This window comes from Saimiri boliviensis, chromosome 12 (assembly GCF_048565385.1).
Source record: "Saimiri boliviensis isolate mSaiBol1 chromosome 12, mSaiBol1.pri, whole genome shotgun sequence".
Lineage (NCBI taxonomy): Eukaryota > Metazoa > Chordata > Mammalia > Primates > Cebidae > Saimiri > Saimiri boliviensis.
In genome coordinates, this window is record NC_133460.1 from 88910865 (window position 1) to 88931076 (window position 20212).

Here is a 20212-nt window from a genome sequence, read left to right on the forward strand (position 1 = left end):
AACAGTGAGGAGATATGAAAATAAAACAAACAAATATGAAAAAACACATCTCAGGGTCATTTGCTTCTAATAATTTATATCACTATCTCATAGCCATGGAAAAGTCCCACGGACTATGTTCACTATGTGAACCTTTATCAGGTTCACCTGTTGCTAGATCATGAAAACATTAGCATATGGCAAATGGCCACAGACTGAGCTTGCTGAGGCCAGATTGTCTACGTCTCTTAGATGTACCCTTTTTTAAAAACACTGAGATTCTGGGTCTTTTGAGGGTCTCTGGTCCTGAAAGAATCTTTTCATAATGTAAAATGGCCCTTTGCCATTTCTTCTTCAAATACCCCAAATTCTTCTCATTACAGGTCCTTCTCACATGCTCTTCTGTCTGTCTATGCTTCATTTCCTACTCTTCAACCTCTTCAGTCTTTCTCACTTTTCCAATGCAAGCATAAATGCCATGTTCTCAAGAAAGACTTCCTTGGACCCTGTCTTAAGACTTAGAAGCAAGGCTTGAAACAAGATTCCACTACACATGATTTCTGGAGGGAGCACTCTTTAGGAGACACCTGCAAGGGGATGAGGGATGCAGGGCAGGCAAGGGGCAAGAGCTGAGCAATGATGCCATCTCAGGTGGCTCAGCCTTGGACTGATTCCCAGCGTTGGGAGAATGAGAGGGATCCTGCTGAGTTGTCTCACCTTGGGGTGAGAAGGCTGAGCTTTTGTGCTCCCTTCCCCTCGGGCTCTATCAGCCCATCATTGGCTGCCCTGGGTGGGAGTAGTGGTGTAAACCTGGGGATATCTCTGGACAAGGAGGCTCCCTCGATCATCCAAGGGCAACATTCCAGAGAAGATCTCAGGTGTAAGCCTCTATCAGGAGCACTCATAGCAGAGAGGGATGGGCATAGCAGCCTGCAAAGTGGACCTGGTGGATACCAGTGGCTGATCCAAGTCAGTGCCTCTGTGTTCACTTTCATAGATGGCACCCTGAACTTACCGTTCTAATTTACCACATTCCTGTTAAATAATTATCTTGCGAATGCACAGTTACTATATAACCATCTCCACTCCACATAATGGTCATAGTGAAGGGGGTCGGGGAGGAGAGGCCAGGTCTGTCTTGTTCATGCACATCCCTCAGGACCTGCCATTGTGCCAAGCACATAGTGGGCACTCAAGGAATATATTTGTTAAATACATGAATGTCATTTTTCTTTAAACGTTCCTAGAAAAATCTAATTTTGCCTAAAAATGTCTGTATCAGATACTGAGAAATGAGAAGTGGGGGACATGCAAAGTGAAAAACCAAGTAGGAGGTTTGTATGAACCATGCAGAAATCCATCACACCTAGAATTTCTCCCAGTTCTGAAACAACAAGGACAAAAGACATGGCCTGCCATTTAAGAAGGTATTGTTTTAGCTGACCAGGTTGGTGAAGGCAAAGGCTGTATCCTTTAATCTATGAATCCCCAGTATTCAGAAAGAAGAGTGCTTGGCACACAACAGGTATCAATAAATTCATTTATTCATTCAAGAAATCTTCCTTAAGTGCTTATTACTGATCGAGTATAGTTCTAAAAACTAAGAATATAATATTGAACCAAAACCAGTCCTCCTCCCTCATACTGTATTTTAGTAAAGAGGACTGACAATAAGTGAACAGGTAAAAATGAAGACAGCCAGGTGGTGATAAGTATTATGGAGAACCACAAAGCAGGGAAAAGGGGACACAAGGCAGGATTGAGGAGAAGCAGGGATCTCCACCATAACAGGGAAGAGGTGACAACTGGGTAGAGATCCCAAAGTGATGAGAATGAGAATCATGTAGCTAAATGGGGGAAGAGAGCTCCAGGCCAAGGATACAGTGTCCCAAGGAACTGCAGTGAGAATGTGAGCTATGGGTGTTTGAGTCAAGAGTTTGCTGGGTATCTGAGGAACAATAAGGAAATCAGTGGAACTGGAACAGTTTTTGAGGGAGAAAGTATGACAGGAGATGAAATGAGATGGGATACAGGGATTGGCGAAGGGGGCAAGGAGCAGGGGGCAGAGGAACTAAGGCAATACATCGTGGGAAAGCTGACAGTAGTTTGCATTAGGGTGGTAGCTGTAGAGGTGTCAGAAAAGCTACACAAAATTTAAACAATTTAATTTTGAAATTAAAAAGAAGGGACTTAAAAGGGCAGAGGTGCAGGGGAGAAAACGGCAACTTGAAAGAGGGAGGTGTCCTGTGGAGACTTGGGAGAAAAGGGAAAGAAGGAAGAGGTGGAAATTAGGGGTCATGCAGAATCAAAAGAAAAAATATTAAAATCAGAGACACACCAGCCTCTTCTCCTTCAAATAAGAACACCGTTGCTTAAAGAAGTCAACTGTATATCAAACTGGTAATGAATGCTATCCACCCAGAAAGTGGAAAAAATAATTAGTCAAAGTAATTCTCAACGTAATATATTGGTGTCCTCTTAGTGGGCTATATTCTAAGAACAAGAAAAGTACAAGGAAATCTGAAAATTGCCACAGTATTTGTTTGTTTCTTTGGAGGGACTGGTTCTTTATTTCCAAAAAGATATCTGTCAATATTCAGTATCAAAACGGTTGCACTATTGGTTTCTTTCTCCCAGTCAGCCCCGAACAGACTACATCAAAGGAGAGTACATTGTAAGCCAGTAAGCTTCAGGACGTAAACCTAGCAGACCTTACACGAAAACCTTACCAAAAAGCAGGGAGTGGGGAGGGAAAGAATCTTTAAACGATCAGCAAACTGCCAGCCCACAGACTTGAGAGAGTTCTCACAGCCAGGCAGGATGGCTGGATGCCACAAACCCAAAGAAGCAAAGCTCTAAAATCATATAAAATGTAAAAGGTTTTGTACATAACCTGTTCAAAATTTCTCCAGCACCCTGAAACAAAGGACAATGAGATGGCACTCAGTGACAGCGGCTCCAAACCCAGAAAAGGGCAAGGAGATGGTGTTTATATGGCTAAATTGGTGGTAAAAACATAATCTTATTTCTTTATTTCAAGGAGGCAGGAGAGCCAGTAAGTGGTCCCCTCAACATAAGGAGCACATGGTCCATTCTGTGAGCAGTTGGGAAGGGGAGAGGAACGGGACAAAAATTTGGCCTCAGAGGTCATCTTAATTTTGGTCACTTCTAATGAAAAAAATAAAACAAGTAAAAATAGCATTGTCCAAAGATACCTTAAAGCTGGAAACCTGAACTGCACATTTTTGTTGTTGTTCTTGTTTGGTTAACACCTCCTGGAATCACCTTTCTGTTTTGGCTGATACTTTGTAGAGAACAACGTGGTTTCCCACAGGGGAGTCTTTCCCTGGGCTCCGTTTAGTTCTCAGTAAGGCAGGCCCATACACTTTTCCTTCCTCTATGGAGAGGGCAATGCGCATTAAGCTGAAAAGTCACCTTCCAAAAGTGACAAAGGGATTAGATTGCAGAGATGTAGAAGTATTTGGAATGTTTTACAAACGGTTGCTATAAAACAACAAAAAAGGTAATTACAAGATGTGCACATCACAAACTGCTTTTAAGAACATTATGCGTTGTGCTCATGTTCCCTAAAATGTTGTTATCAAAGGGCTCAGCCTTTAGCCAGCTGGAATCTCTGGGAAGAGGCAGAGATAGTGTGGTGAAAAAACACAGAGGGTAGGTGGGGCAGCATTTTTGACAGAGGTATTTTATATACATTGTAAGACTGAGCAAATCAGTAAGTATATATATATTTTGGGAACTAGAGTTTTCACTGAAAAAGGAGTCTAAATGTTAAATGAAGGAAAGAAAATGTTGAACTGGAATTGGGTTGGAATTGGAGCTGACTGGGTGTGTGTGTGTGTGTGTGTGTGTGTGTGTGTGTGTGTGTGTGTGTATGTAAGAAAGAGAAAGAGAGGGAGAGAGAGAATTGACTCCGAACCCCTACAGCAAAGAGCACATTTCGTGTCCAGATCTTGGTCTCTAAATACCAACTCCCAGTAAAAGGAATCCAGGATTCTTTTAAAAAAATTTCGCTGATTCTAGGTGCCTAGAACATCTTGTTGTGTTAGGAATGGAGAAAGTGCTAAAAAAACTGATAGGGACAGGTGAAAAGGACACAGATAATAACTTGAAGAAGCTCCAAACAATTAGAACAACAGAAATAATAATGACATGGAATAAAACACATTAAGTTAAGAGTATGCCTCTGGTAGGGCAGAGGAAAGCTCCTCTTTTCAGAAGAATACAAACTAATAAATATAGAATAAATGATAAAAACTAGAAAGGCACCATTTTGCAATCACTATAGTAATAATTGATTCAGGCAAGGATCATCAATGGATGCCAAAAGACAGAATGAACAGAGTCAGACTCAAAATGTCACCCTACAGATTAGTAATTACACACAAATGAGAAAGAGAACTTCTAACAAACAAATTTGGAGAAACCCTCTTTACCTGTGATCATACTTAATGTTACCAATAGCGGGACTGACTGAAATCAAGAGCCTCCAGATACGATGCACTGAAGACACAGCATCATCTACTTAGTATGACTGTCAAAAATTTGCATCTAAATCTCATCATGAGAAAACAATCAAATTCAACTTGGGAGACATTCCACAAAAAAATTGGCCTCAATTTTTAAAAAATGTCAATGTCATGGAACACCAACACAAAGCTGTGGAACTGTTCTGCATTAAAGGAGACTAAAAGAACATTAAAAACTAAGTGCAATTGATTAGATTTTTGGATAAACAGCAACAAAAAAGCTATGAAGGACATTACTTGGTTAACAGGGTAATCTGAATATGGACTTAATTAGATAATCATATTAATATTAAATTTCTTTTGTATGATAATTTTAGTGTGGTTATGTAGAAGAATATTTTTGTTCTTAGAAGGTTTATGTTGTATTATTTAGGAGTATCATGATATTTGTGATTTGTCTATTCAGGAGAAAAAGAGAACAAATATGGCAATATAAAAAACTGATGTGCACAGGTATGTATATAACATATACAATATATATGCTAATGGTATAAATATGTGGTATATAGATGGTACTATTTATGCAACATTTCTATACATTTGAATCATTCTAAAATAAAAATTGGTGAAAAATAATCCAATGTTAGGAAAGTAAGTGGAGGTATAAAAGGACATAAAACTGGCCACGAGTAGATAATTGCAGAATTATCTGGACAAGGGGGTCATTATACTGCGCTCTCTACTTTTATACATCTTTGACATTTTCCACGGTACAAGATTTTTTTGAGAGAGAGAGAAATTGAAAACAATTAACACAGATTTTTTTGAGTTTTCCTGTAAGGGAGACCAGAGACATTGAGTAGATCCAGGGGAAAGAGAAGTCAAAGGAGTTGGGGTTTTTTCCTTTTACTCTTTATTTTGAAATAAATTCACAATGACCCAAATGTCACAAGAACAGTGGAAAGAACTCTAGCATTTCCTTCCAGTATTTTTTTTTAATAAGATGAGAGACGTATACAATTATAGCATGTGTCTATGCCAATGGGAGAAATCCACAGGGAGGGAAAAATTGACGATGCAGGAAAGAAGAGGGTAAATTGATGAGTAATGACACTGAGTAGGTGAGATGGGATGGTGGCTAGTGCACCAGGGGAGGACCAGGTTTAGGTGGATGCAAGGCCATTTCATCCATAAGAAGCAGAAAGGCACCTGCCATGGATTCAGTGCAGGTCGGGGGTGGATGTGGCAGTAGAGGAGTAAGGGAAATCACTTTTAGTTGTTTCTCTTCTCTTAGTGAAATAGAAAATAAGGTGAGAATTAGTTGAGGGCATCAGGTGCTGAAAGTTTGGGAGATGAGCAATGGGCGTAAAATGGTATTCTAGGATCCTGCTACTTAAAGCAGGGTCCCACTGGCCAGCAATAGCTTGTTTGGAATGCAAAATCTCAGCATCCTTCCATTTTCCCAGAACAACAATGAAATTTGAATCTGCATTTTTAACAAATCCCCCAGGTGACACGGACTCACATTCAAGTGTGAGAGTGCTTCGCTGGGGGAAAAATGGAGTAGCACTGTGGAGCAGCTCTAAGGACCCAACTGAGATAAAGGCACTGATTTAGAGTAAACCCAGTCAATAGCTTTTCTTTAGCCACTTCATGGGTGCAGGTGCAGAGAAGGCACAGTACCATTTAATCAAGGCTGGGGTTTCAGCAGTGAGTATGAAGAACGTGCAGGAAGTGAGGGTGCAGGCTGTGGAGTAAATGTAGTTGATAGCCTTTATTCCTTAGGTAGCTATACTCCCTAACTCTTTAAAATCTTTACTTCTTTCAGTATTACTGATTTTGGCTTTAGGTAAGTACCATTTTAGGGTTAAATACAAGGGACCCTAGAGGGATGCAGTGAGTAAAAATGTGGACAGGTTCACAACAGACTCAAAGAAGCTCTTCCTGAGATACAGCCACCAGCAAGCTGGCAAGCTGTCCTACCTTGAATGATGGTATGACTTTACTTCCTTCACAGAAGAGTAAATATTATCTACTTGGCTGCACACGGTCATCTTTTTTTTTTTTTTTTTTGAGACAGAGTTTTGCTCTTGTTACCCAGGCTGGAGTGCAATGGCACGATCTCGGCTCACCGCAACCTCCGCCTCCTGGGTTCAGGAAATTCTCCTGCCTCAGCCTCCTGAGTAGCTGGGATTATAGGCATGCGCCACCATGCCCAGCTAATTTTTTGTATTTTTAGTAGAGACGGGGTTTCACCATGTTGACCAGGTTGGTCTCGATCTCTCGACCTTGTGATCCACCCGCCTCGGCCTCCCAAAGTGCTGGGATTACAGGCTTGAGCCACCGTGCCCGGCACGATCATCTTTTATATCTCTACTGTAATTGTAAGTAATTTTAATGTGACAGTGTTTCCTTCTGATGGACGGGGATAAAAGTAGAAGAACTGCACTATGAAAACTTTGAATTAGAGTTGCAAATAAGATACTGCATTGATTGTGCCATTCGTTCTTCAAACCCTTTTCTTGAAATGGTGAACAAATCAAGCAAGAGTATTACTGAATTGAAATAAATGTACACAACACAGAGCAATACCTTGTAGTGACTTGAACATGTAATATGTGTTCATTGAACACCTGTAGAATGAATGAAGAAATGAACTGTAATGACATGGGAAATGTTGAAATCAATAAAAGCTTTAAAAAAAAACCTCTATTGCTATATGTTTCTTTGCTTTAAAATTGTTTTAACTCCTTAAATATATCTCCACCTACTTCTCTAAATATTCTTGAGAACTTAAGCTAAAACACTATCCTTAAGCTATTAAAGATATTGAGAAAATAGAAAACATTTGAAAAGATATTTAAACAGCACTCTGAATATGGTAGGTTATAGTAATTCTTTGCTCTTCTGACCTTTCTATACTTATCTCTTTCTTCATTTAACTCCTTTACTTTTTTCTCATAATCTTTGAATTGTTTTCTTTCTTCTTCAGTCCACACAGCATCAGGTTTTGCCATGAAAGCAGGTTGAGGAATCACCTGAAGACATGAAGAAAAGCACATATTTCAGCTCAAATGTAAATGTAGTAGGAGAGTAAAAGCTCAGAGTTTTTTTTTAAAAAGCCCTTTAAAAGGATACAGTCCCTCACATTGACAAGGACAATGACCTGACACCTTGGGGAAAAGATATTTTAAAATGTTACAACAATTCTTCTGTGACTTAGGTGTAGGTGAGCAGGGTGGGATATACCTAGACTCTTAGGTGATGTACTCAGAGGAGTGTTTTGGTATTTTTATAGCTATAACTACCCCTGAGATCCAGGAACACCTATGTCAGTTATCAAAAAAAATGCTTCCTGGTGTATCTGAAGTATTACTGATGAAACAGTATTCCTGCCTTCAGTAGAGACCAAAACCACTATAGTTACTTATTTTTGTTGATTTGTTTGTGTCTTGTCAGATTGGAAGGTGAACCTGCAGTTTGAAATTTATTATCTGCCTAGTGTGGTACAATTTTGGTTTTCTGAGATAGGGTCTTGTTCTGTCTCCCAGGCTGGAGTGCAGTGGTATGATCATAGCTCACTGTAGCCTTGAACTCCTGGCCTCCTGCCTTGAACTTCTGGCCTCCTCACGTAGCTTCCTCAAGTGCTGGGATTACAGGCATAAGCCACCATGCCAGGCCCTACTGTGGTATGTTTATGAGGTACTTTGGAAGTTGTAGAATATTTGTTGCTGTAGAACTTCTAAAACCCATATTTATCTAGGACAAAAATGGTAAAATTTAAGTAGCTCTTTCCACCCCATTCCACCATCCACAAGGATGAACAGAAATATTACCATTCTCAAAATGTCTTCCTTCTTGACTTCCAGAACTCCTCCCATCATGTCCATCAGAGCTCGGAGTCTTGTGGTGGTGCCCTGGGAAGGAGCCAGAATCAAAGAGGAATGCTGAGACAGAGACCTGACACTCTGGGTGGCTCCAGAGGCAGCTTTCCCCCCAACATTAGAATGACTGCATTTGGGATTGGGGAAGGTAGACAGTGCCTGGAGCAGAGAAGGGAAGGAGGTCAATTAAGATTCAAGTGATCTCTGACCATGATAAATAGGTTGATGGGTTTCCATGATAGCATACAGGTAGAAGACTATTAAACCAAACTAGAAAACAGTATCCCTAAAGCAAAGAGGGTCTTAGGTCCTGTGTAAGTGAAACTGCATGCCTGTATCAGAAGCCAGTGCTCCGTTTCATGATTCGTGATCAATTCTGTTTTGGCTTTGTGCCACGGCTTAACATGTTTGTTGGCTGTAATCTGAAAGAGAAAATGTAATTTCCTGCTATTATTCTTACAAAATTCAAACTCAACTTTCCTTCCACCTACTGGAGGCTAGAAAATACTAAGGGGATCAAAGGGGTTCTGCAGACTTTGCACCCAATTTTCTATTTTGGAATGAAGATGAGGTCTAAAATGAGAAGGCTGGAAAAACAGATCTTTACTTCTGTATTAACTCTCAAAGCATGTGTCCACCACTAAAAAGATTATAACAGGGGACCCGATAGATTAAGGAGTGGAGGGAAGGGGGCTCAAAGAAGGGCCGTCTAAGCCAAATTCTCAAGGATGGGGGTCCAAAGAGGTTGAGAGCTTGGGGCATTCAAGGGACTGTGAGAATAAAATTGTGACCAGAATGAAGCCAGGTGGGAGAGGAGTTGGACAAGAAAGGGGGTAGGGGTGGGCAGTTAGGAGGAGGCTTGTGGGTTTTATCCTAAATGAAGTGAGCAACCACTGCAAGGGGTGAGACGGAAGAGAGACATAGTAAGTTTGGCTTGCAGCAAGATCACTCTCCTAAATGTAGGATGGATTAGAGCCCAGGGAGAAGCAGGTACGAAGTGACTGCCCCAAGCAGGGCCCTATAGAGAGGAGCAGAATGAGGTCCTTGCTGTCACCTTGCTTCAGAGTTTTAGGTCACATAGTGAAAGTCTGGTTCGGGAAAAACGACTTGCTTAAACAAGTACAGCAGAGTGTCCAGGCTAAGAGGATGAACTCTAAAGCATGATGGTTTGGGTCCAAACCCCCAACAATGACATAACTGCCGTCAAACTACTCAAACTCTCTGTGTCTCACTTTCCTCACCTATAAAATGGAAGCAGGATTAGTACCTACCTTATAAGGACTTACAATGATAAATTCGTTTCCATCCACCTAGGGCACCTAGAATGCTACAGCCAGCATCTAGCAGAGACTGTAAAAATATTTGCTATTACTTCTAAACACCACAATTATCTTTTGCCCCCAGGAGTCAAGTTGGTTTTATGTGAGAAAAGGTTTTTCTTTGGGTATGCTCTAGCATTTTTTTTTCACTTAAAAAAATATATATATTGTCATAATTGTTTTCTTTAGGCATTTATTTTCAACTGGATCTATGCCAAAACCTTTAAAGAAGGCTGTTTGAAAAGCCCCTTTCTCTGGGATCCACACTGCCCAAATGACCTAGATCATTACTGGAGCTCCACTGGCCTCATTCCTGCAATGTGACCCAACCACTCTGAGTATAGGCACTGGACCCAAGCTGGGCCACAGAGCCCCTTCCCAAATGAACTGGGAATTGGGACTAAGAGATTCTAATTCAGACCAGCTGCTTTCTTGTGTGGAGAAGAGACAAAGTAGAAATTGCTAGAGGAAGTAGAAATGCAGAGTAATGTGAACTAAGAGATGAAGAAAGAGGGCTTCTGGACCTCCCACGAGGCTCTAGTCTTTGGTTTCTGCTTCTTCCTGGGCTCAGTGTCCAAATCTTCCCTGGACTCCATGGGATTCGTAAAATAAATTCTCATTATTGTGGAGGCTACATCGCCTGTTTCTGTTATCTGCCACCGAGAGTGCTACCCAAAACAATCGTTTCCCATAGAGGCAAGGTGAACAAATAGGAGCTGGGAAAAATCTCCTGGGAAAGAAGGGAAGGGAGAACACAGCTAGCCAGTACCTCTTCATCTTGCACAACAAGCGTTCTCTCTGGCTTCTCACAGTCTTCAAATTCTGGTTGCCAGACTGCTTCTTCCAATTCCAGATCTAAAATAATTTCTCGAATTCGAACATTTCTTTCCTTCACGCGTGCAATTTCAAACTCTTTTTGTTTATACGCAGCATCAAACTCATTATTGAAAGCAGTTTTTACCTTGTAAATGATATCCTGAAATATTAACATGTTACTGAAAATATATCACATATTATATCTTCACTGATCCCGCAATTATACTTTCCCTCCAAAATCATTCCACGAATGATCTTTTAAGAATGTAAAATGAATCTTTCAGAATACTACTTATATTAATTCCTTGGCTCAATAATCCACAGTGGCATCCAAGTATAGGTAGCATTAAGACAAACACATAATTGTTAGACCAAATATAAATTGTAACTCCATCTGCAGGTTGACAAATGCTGGAGTGGGTGATGGGTACTTAGAAGCTCATTGGGCTATTCTCTCTACTTTTGTACAAAATCTACTATAAAATATTTAAAAAGCAATAAACAGGATTTAAGTTGGTACATGTCTTTTCTTTGGAACCTGGATTAGGGTAGATGTGGAAAAGAAGAGATGGCTTACAGCAGGTATTTACAGAACCTGCCAGAGAATCATCACCACACACAATACTCTTCCTCTATACGGATATGTCATTCTCAAGTAGAAAAGAAACATGTGTTAGCCAGCTGGAGAGACCAATTCCTAAGGTGCCAGTGGGATCAACTAGATTGCTCCCACTCCTGCTGATGGGTCAACCCAAAGTGACCTTTATGTTGCCATGGGAGTTTAGTCTATATGTCTATCCTACTGAAGATAAAACCATTAAAGCACAGTGAAAAAATGATCTTAACAGGTAGTACGAGAATTTCTCCTGGGCTGAAATTACCTTCTTGTAGGAAAACGCCTTAATAAAGCACCAAGAAGGTGAGGTCCTCGAGGCAGAAGCTGAGCAACAAATGAGGTAACTAAATAGCTCTGAGCATAAATGAACAGAAATTTCAGGGGCAAGAGGAGAAAAAGAAAAGGATAGGAAGAGAGAGCTGAGCACATGGCAGGAGACTAGAATTCAAATTGCAGACATGGCTGAAGGGCTTTCAGGAACAGAGATTGCCAGCATTAAATTTCAAACTATCTTCATTGGCACAATCTCAGTCATTAGATTTTCAAAGACCTTCAGTCAGGGCTTCTACATGTACAGACGTATTCTGAGACTGGTAGAAAGTTAAGGAGTAGGAGCTTAAAGCCAGAGGGACCCCACATCTTATCCTTGAACCCCCAAATTTACAGAAATCTTAGAGGAAATTGTCTTTCCCCAGGTTAAGCAGATAGATAAGCAATCACATCTTATGTGATTAGGATAATTCTCCAAAAAGGAGATCCTAATTGACACTTGGGTTTACTGAGAAAATGGAATTCAAGTGTTTTCTCTTTCAGCTTACTGAATATCAAAGCAGAAGAATGGTTTGTGGTGTCAGCTGTTGTGGGATGTCCTTTAGAAAACTTGGTATCACAGTAACATAGTCCAAATCGTTGAATGCAACTCTTGTACACAATATCTGGCTAAGGGGCTTGGAAAGTATCTGTATATTCCTCTATTTATTTATTTATTTATTTATTGAGATGGAGTCTCACTCTGTTTCCAGGCTGGAGTGCACTGGCACCATCTCAGCTCACTGCAACCACCAACTCCATGGTTCAAGAGATTTTCCTGGCTCAGCCTCCGAGTACCTAGGACTATAGGCACGTGCCACCACGCCCAGCTAAGTTTTGTATTTTTAATAGAGATGAGGCTTCACCACGTTAGCTGGATGGTCTTGGTCTCTTGACTTCATGATCTGCCTGCCTCAGCCTCCCAAAGTATTGGGATTACAAGCGTGAACGACCATGCCCGCTTCCTGTATGTATTTTTAAATCATTTGATTGGCATTAGTTTTCAATGTGAGCCCTTGAAAACCACCTGATGTAGAGTTTCTAGAGATTTTTGACAATAAAATGAAAATTCACCCACTTTCAGTAATATAATTTGGTTGATTTTCTCTTCTCTGGAATGAAGTTCCAATTGGCTTGACAAAAAAGAGGTGTCTACCCCAAAATCAGTACTCAGACTACCAAGCAGGTAATTGGGCAAGTTGCTATACTGTACTTTCTTGTCTTCCTCTTCCTCTTCTTCATCATCCTCTTCATGACGCTTTTTAACCAATGTAACTCCAGACTGAGCCTCTACAATTTCCTTCCGTAGCTAAACGTAAAAAAAGATGACACAGAAGTTATGCAATAATAAGAATCCTCTAAAGGGAAATTTTGTGACAACTTAATTATGTCAACAATCATTTTAATTTGCTAAATTGTCTTGCCAAGAACTGAATTCAAAGTGATGAATGGATCCCAGAACTGCTGCAGAAGAGATTAAAGCTTCAGAAACTGATAAACGATGGATAAATCAAAGGAATAAAAATTGTCCTTGATGATGTGTAATATTTATATCTTTCTGTCAGTATGACACCTGCTTGTAACTATTTTGAGTCTTTCTTGGTACTTAAGAAATATATCTTCTCTTTATATTTTACAAAGAAACTTGTTCACAAAGGACTGGTGGGTGAAGGTTAAGAAGAATTAAGCATGCCTCCATTTTGTTTCAGAAAAAGAGTCAGTGCGAAGTTCTAGCCAAAACAAAACTACACTGAAGGGCAGTGTTTTTTTAGTGGTTTGGCAGAGATTATTGCTTAAAAAGTTGGGATTTAGGAAAACGATAATTCCGTTAAAACAAATTCTACTTCATTCTTGATCAATTATCTTAAAACACAATCCCTAGTGACAAGGGAGGATTAAAAAGGATATGTGTGCATGAAGACAACCTCTGTGCAGATAAGAGCAAAACCCCAAATCTCATTTTTTAAAGGTATATCCTTATATTTGAGGGCTAGCCAGTATTGTGTAGGATACAGGCTCTTTGATTTATTTTGGGGATATAGGCTCCTATATTCATTAGAATATATTCTATAAATTAACAAGAAATAAAAATATAAATACATACAATACCTACACTTAAATTATATCCCAACTCAAATCTGAACAAAGAAAACTCTAAAATAAAGCACATCACTTATATAAATACATATATATTTAAAATTGTACTTTTAGACACTCTGCTTCTATCTTCTTTTGCTGTAAAACTCTTTCCAATTCTTTCAGCTCTTCAGCTGTGCGTGCTTTCATCGGGAAATTTTCAACCACACAGGGGATATGAAAACACTTGGAGAAAAAAAACACAAGATGAAATAAATCCATTTGTAGTATAATTGTGTGTATCTGGTGTTGAGCAAGGGATGTTTTCTGTGATTAAAATTAACCCATAGGTTTTCATGCATGAGTAAAATTGGCAATGGAAACATTAAAAAAAAAAAACAATGTATTCCATAAGTATTGGTATAAACTTTATATAAAATACTGGGCTTTTGTGAAGGATTTGTTTCTAGGTCAGTAGTTCTCAACTAGGAGCATTTTTTTCCCCCTCCTTCCCTCTCTGTCATTTTTCCCCAAGACATTTGGCAATGTCCGGCAACATTTTTTTATTGTCATTACTGGAGGTAAACAATGCTATTGTCTCCAGATAGAGGCTAGGGATGTTGCTAAACATCTTACAGTGCATAGAACAGCTCCCACAACAAGGAATGATCCAGCCCAAAATATATGACTCACCAGAACACTGTTTTAGAGCAATACCCAATTACATAAAATGTAGGGTGGCTGTATACTTCACTGTCTGTACTGGGAGCATATTTGAAAGTGAAAAGGGTGCTGAGAATAGTTACTCTGGGATTACAGACATTACCTGAGATTTTTGGTCATTCTGTACAAAGAGAGAAATTGTACTGGGGAGAACCTCAGTGAAAAACAGCTCCTTAGAAAACAGGAAGGCAGGCACAGGCAGAAACATGAACCAGATTTTGCCTACCTTTCAATATGTGTGAAATGTGAGTGAGCAGATGGCTAGTAAGACCCAGATGCAGGGGATGTCTGAGAGGAAAGGAGGAAAGAAATGCTAAGACAGATCTTCAGAAATGCTGGCTGGGAAGGACATGGGGACTGAGCACAGAGGGAAGAAACCAAGAGACCGGGACACATCCAGGTGAAATTCAGTATAGGAAGGGGCAAGCCATGCTCTCAGTGCTTTGCTAAGCCAGGAATTTTCTTAAATTTATTTGTAAAACTTTCCTGAGCTTTCGATGACAAATCTCATCAGGTTTTGTACCTAGGGTTCTGTTACCTTAAGAGCTCGACCTTTTACAGCCATTGAATTCCAACACTCTTCTTTGATAAGTTCAGCCAAATAGCTCTTGGCTAGGTTATGCATCTCTACATCCTTTTTCATCTTGAAGAACGCAGATAAAGGGAAATGATAAAAATGAAAGTGTGGCCTCAGAAATAATAATCTCTGCTCTAAGTTCTCTAAGTATTCATTTGCTGCACCTTCAGTGAGAGTTTGCTTGTCTTTCTCCAACACTTTGAGCCATGCTGCACTGAGATGTACTTCTGGGAAACGCATCTCTGCCTTTGAGAATGTCTCCTGAAGTTTGTCTGTAGGCTTGATTTCCCTTCCTTGAGGACATACAGTACCTCTAAGATTGGTCACGTCCCACACATGAGTGAAGTGGGGTGTGAGGATGGATGCACTGTGGTGGTGAGCCGCATGGCTAATGTGTACAAACTCCGCTGGTTGGAACAGCAGGGAAGCAAAACCACTGAGCGACATCTTCCTGTTTTATTAGAGAGGACTGGAATTCATATTTTTATGTGAAACTGCTGGATATCTAAATGTTGGCTTAAATCTCACCAACACACATTTGAAGTGCCAGTTTGTGACCTCTGTCTGGGAGTCTTTACTGTACTTAATTCTTCTATTATTTATGTCCACAACAAAAAGAACCCTCTACTACTCTTGGAGATCAGACAATTTGCATTTTTTCCCCACCTAAAACATATGTTACTTCAGTTAGTTTTACTTGCCTAAGTAATCCCATTGCTTATTACTTAAATAATTAAGTATTCCTATTTTAATAGAGTTTGCTGAACGGCCTGGTGTGAAAGTGAGACCTAACAATCTTTAGTCCTTACGATCCTCTTCAGGACCTTTGTGCACTTCACTTTATTGGCAGAATTATTAGCAAACTAGCTAAGAATAATGTCTCCCAGATTTAAAATGTCTTTTTTAGTACTTCTTGTGAATTTCTATTTATTTTATTTATGGTCTAATTAAATGACTTTAATTTGCAATTCATTTTTTTATTCTAATCCAGTGAGTTAATAGCTAAAACAGTTTTAAATTATTTCTTCCTAAATAGACAGCTGGCTTGGCACATCAGTTGTCAGAACCTGCCTGATTCCAAGCCCACTCAGCCCTCCTCTGTCCACTGCTGAGGTTGTTCGATCAACTCTTCCAAACTCAGTCCCTAGTACTGTGTCCAAGTTGTTATGATTGGGCTTTGGTCTTTTTCCTATTGCTGAGATCCTGGCCAGGGCAGGGTAGTAGCCTAGTCTCTCATTCACATCCCTGACTGGCAGGTGCCACTAACTCCTCCCAAGGACTAGTATTCTTTTCCTAAACATGCTGAAAGCTCCTAAACAGCTGAGTTTATGGTGTCATCTGCTAACATTGTTCTCTCCTGGACCACTATTGTACCCAATCTGGTGTTAACATCTCTTCAAAGGCACAGAGCTCAAGAAAAAAAATAAACAATATGAGGGAAACTAGCATGTAGAGGGCCTTTCTCTGTACCAAATCCTGCCTCAGAGGATCAAGGAGAACTCTTGAGGGATGAGGATGAATTTGGTAAATGGCAAGGAGGGGCATTTGAGGCAGAGGCACAGGGTGGTGGTGGAGTGAATAGGATGAGTTTGGCAATGGTAAATAGTTCAGTGGGTCAGAGGAGCAGGTTCACTGTGTCAAGCAGTTGTATACAGCCTGGAGAGAGAAGCAATGGTGAGGAAGGGGGCAGGCACCAAATCCACATGCATTGCTGAGTGGTCAAGATGAGTGGGCTGGGAGAACCTGATGCAGAATACCAGGGGGCATTCTGAGCCTGAGCCAAGCCAGAGCCAAGGAAGAAGAGCCTGTGGCCTGGTGGCAGCAGCCAAGATCTTCCTGGCTCTGATCTTAGCCATGTGACTCTAGCTCTCTAAGCCTCTTATCTAAACCTCATTTTTTTTCAAGTGGGGCAAACTATCACCTGCCTTTTTGGATTGTAATGATCAAAATAAATAACATTCAAAAAGCTCCTACATTGGTGCCTACTTGTTGTAATAAGAATATGGGATTTTTTTTCCACAGCTTCCTGTTGTACATTGAACAAAAAAGCCAAAGTCTTTACCACAACATACAAGGTCTTCAGGGGCTAGCCTCTGCCTAGCTCCTCCACCTCATTCCATGAGGCTCTCTCCTATCCGCCATGCTTCTCTTCCCCCAGATCTTTGCACAGCCAGCGTTCTCTCTTCCTTTAGTTCTCAACTGAAATGTCAGCCCCTTGAAGTGGTTTTCTTTGACCGCAAAAGTATATCTCCCACATCTATCACAGCATCCAGTTTGTTTCTATCATATACTATGTAGAGACTTGTTGGTTCATGGCCAGTCTTCCTCACTACATTAGCCCCATGACAGCAGAAATGTGTCTGTCTTCTTTATTGTATTCCCAGCATCTAGATTAATGTGCCTGGCACATTAATAAATGTTGGAGAATGAATGATTATCCCAGGTAAATTTTATTATACTATCAGTCTGTTGAGATACTCTTGTCCAAATTATGTTATCCACTACATTTCCTCATCTTCTCAGTCTCATGTCATTCACTAATTTGACAAATCCTCCTTATTTCTATATCTTCACCCAACTCATTAATAAACATGTTTATCAGGACCAAATCCTGGGGCACATGGTGGAAACCTCCCTCCTAGAGACATCAGTCAAATAATCAGCCTCTTCTTGGTGTAGTTGTTTAACCTATTATAATCCACCACAACCGTCCCTGAATTCAGCTCTTTCATTCTCCTGTGTTTTTATATTTGCACTTCAAAAAATTAAACTGTACTAGCAGGTTGAGAAAGAGGTAGCTTCAGAATAGCCTGTGTAAAACATGCTTAGGGCTTTTATTTAAAATAAAATCCATATGAGCAAACAATCTGATGTGTCTGTCACAAAACAATACAAAGGCTGAATTAATAGACGTATAGTATGAATGGAGGTTTCAGTTTATACTTTTCTCTAAACTGGACATAAAATAATTGGAATTTTTCTGTGGATACCATATGCAAATATAATTAATCCAGAGGAAAACAGCATGATGATGATGAGGCTATTGAAACCATGATATATGATGGTCACAGGAGCTGGGATAATTAGCCCAGACAGAAGAAGACCCACAGGGAACAAGGATATTGCTAATCCTCAACCACTGTCAGAGGGGCCATAGAGTAGGAAGTGCTCACAGAGTAAAAGGATCAGTGAGTACAAGAAGAAAGATTTCAACTCTAATTAAGAAAGGGCTTACTAAGCCAGAAGTGTCCAAAGTTGGCATGAGGTGGCTGAGAAGACTTCCAAAAATGTTCAAACATATGGTTGGCAGGAATTGTATGAAGGGGAAGCAAACATCAGATGTCTGGCTGGCCTAGATGTTCTTCCTGCTTCTAACCCACAAATTCAAAGGTCCTCTGACTCATTACACTCATAGGCACTACATTTGCTTTATTCACATTATACTGGAAAAGGTTTTGTCATATTCACATTATTATAAAAGAGTTCCCTTTTCTATTATCTTTTTACTTCTTTCATCATAACTTTATGGTGCTTAAATTATTCTTTTTCATACCTTTGCCACTTCTTCCTGACTTTCATCCTGAAGCCTTTCCAGTGCCTCAAGATCCAGGCCAAATTCCTGTTGGTCTAATTTTGCAATATTTTCTAGTTTGTCATTTTCTTCCATCATATTCAGAATCTAAATGTTGAAATAAAAAAGGGTGGTGACAAAGAATTAAACTGTAACAAGATACTTTTCTTAGTTTATTTTAGGCAACAATCAATAAAAAATACATGTTCTACTTACCTAAGTGTACTACTAAGTAAAGAATTAGATTATAGGCTTACTGTGGTTATTGAAGTTTTAAGGTTCATCCTTAAAAACTCATTCATCTAATAAGAAAAACTACAAAAATATATAAGCTTATCATTTCATTCAATGATATTAAAGCACTGTTGTTAGTTTGAGGTATACTAACAGCATAATGGTTACGTGTTTTAGGAGTATCACTTAGAGATACATAAAGTAATTAAAGATGAAATGATATGATGTCTGGGATTTACTTCAAAATAATCAGGGGTGGTAATGGATGGAAGCATCAGTGAAATGGTATTGGCCATTGGATGTATTATGTTACGATTATCTCCAATTTTGTATGAATTTAAACTTCTGCACAGTAAAAATTATCTTTAAAAGTTCATAATGTCAAAAAATTCAGGGGCAAAGGATACACTGCAACACATATGACAAAATACTAATGTCTTTAATATATGAAAAGCACTTACAAATCAACAAAAACAAGGCAGACAACATGACAGAAAAAATGGGACTTCAGTTTCAAACTGATAGACTGAGAATTAGTTTAACTGTTTTTCTTTTTTGCCCCAAAACATAAAGTTAAGAGGAAAGAAGTATAGAATAGATAAACCTGTTACTACAGTGAAGAGGAAAAAAGAAATAGAATCCTTTAGGACCATGGAAACTATAACAACTGAAAGATGGAAATCAGATGGATCAGGAAGACGCATCACAGAGCCGAATGCCCTCAGGACAGCACTCAACAAGAGACAGAAGCTACAGAAACCAGATACAGGAACAAGGGTTTACCTAAGAGTACTGGTAGGTTGGTTAGCTAGGGGTACTGTATCAGAAACAGACAGCAGAACCTGCCTGTACCCGCGCCTGGTAAAGTTCCCTAGGGCCCAGCAGTAGTAACTGGAGTGTTTGCCTCCAGGGAGAAGCAATTGGAATGAATATTTAGATTGGAGAAACAGGGCAAGGCCCAAGGAATCTGTTAGTGGCTAGAAAGAATGGAGAACACCTCCCTCCACACAATGGGCTGCCAAGACACTTCCCAACACCATCCACCCCTTCTCTTTTACTGAGAACAGACAGCATATCTGCTAAAGTCAGATCTCCTATACTACTTCTGAAGCAGACTGAGCAGGTATCATGAAATTATAACAGGGAGTTTCAATTATAAAGACAAGCATGAAATAATAATAATAATAAATCACTAAATATTTGGGGAACAAGACCAGTGAACAGAGACAATAAATTCAACAAATAGAAGACTTGTTGCCCAAGAGAAAAAAGTTAATTAAGCAAGAAGAGTATAATTTTACAGTAACTAGGGATGCACAATACTGTATTTCATAAAAAGGATCACAAGACAAGAAAAGAAAATGAAGTATAAAGATTGATAATAGAAAAATATGTTATTTGCAAAAGATATGATAGTCTACCTAGATAATCTAAAATAATTAAGTGAAAAAATAGTAGAACTAAAAAGAATTCAACAAGGTGGTCAGAAAAAAAAATCAATAACATTCATATAGGCCAGTAATATATATATTAATAGGTAACATATACCAATTGTATTAGTCTATTTTCATGCCACTAATAAAGACATATCTGAGACTGGGCAATTTACAAAAGAAAG

At 39.5% G+C, this 20212-nt stretch overlaps 1 protein-coding gene across 11 annotated transcripts in view; it reads right to left on the bottom strand.

The window, feature by feature from the left end:
- CFAP43 (cilia and flagella associated protein 43) overlaps positions 1 to 20212 on the bottom strand; it is a 137882-nt gene that overhangs the window by 22549 nt on the left and 95121 nt on the right. For 8 of the 11 annotated variants that reach the window (XM_074382844.1, XM_074382843.1, XM_074382845.1 and 5 more), the window contains 8 exons: positions 18343 to 18468; positions 14751 to 14855; positions 13619 to 13735; positions 12492 to 12722; positions 10442 to 10648; positions 8686 to 8775; positions 8306 to 8386; positions 7382 to 7507 (listed from right to left, as the gene is read on the bottom strand). In XM_074382844.1, coding sequence (XP_074238945.1) covers positions 7382 to 7507; positions 8306 to 8386; positions 8686 to 8775; positions 10442 to 10648; positions 12492 to 12722; positions 13619 to 13735; positions 14751 to 14855; positions 18343 to 18468 — 1083 coding nt within the window. The remainder of the gene's footprint in view (positions 1 to 7381; positions 7508 to 8305; positions 8387 to 8685; positions 8776 to 10441; positions 10649 to 12491; positions 12723 to 13618; positions 13736 to 14750; positions 14856 to 18342; positions 18469 to 20212) is intronic. The other 3 variants (XM_074382841.1, XM_074382840.1, XM_074382838.1) reach the window with 3 other exon arrangements.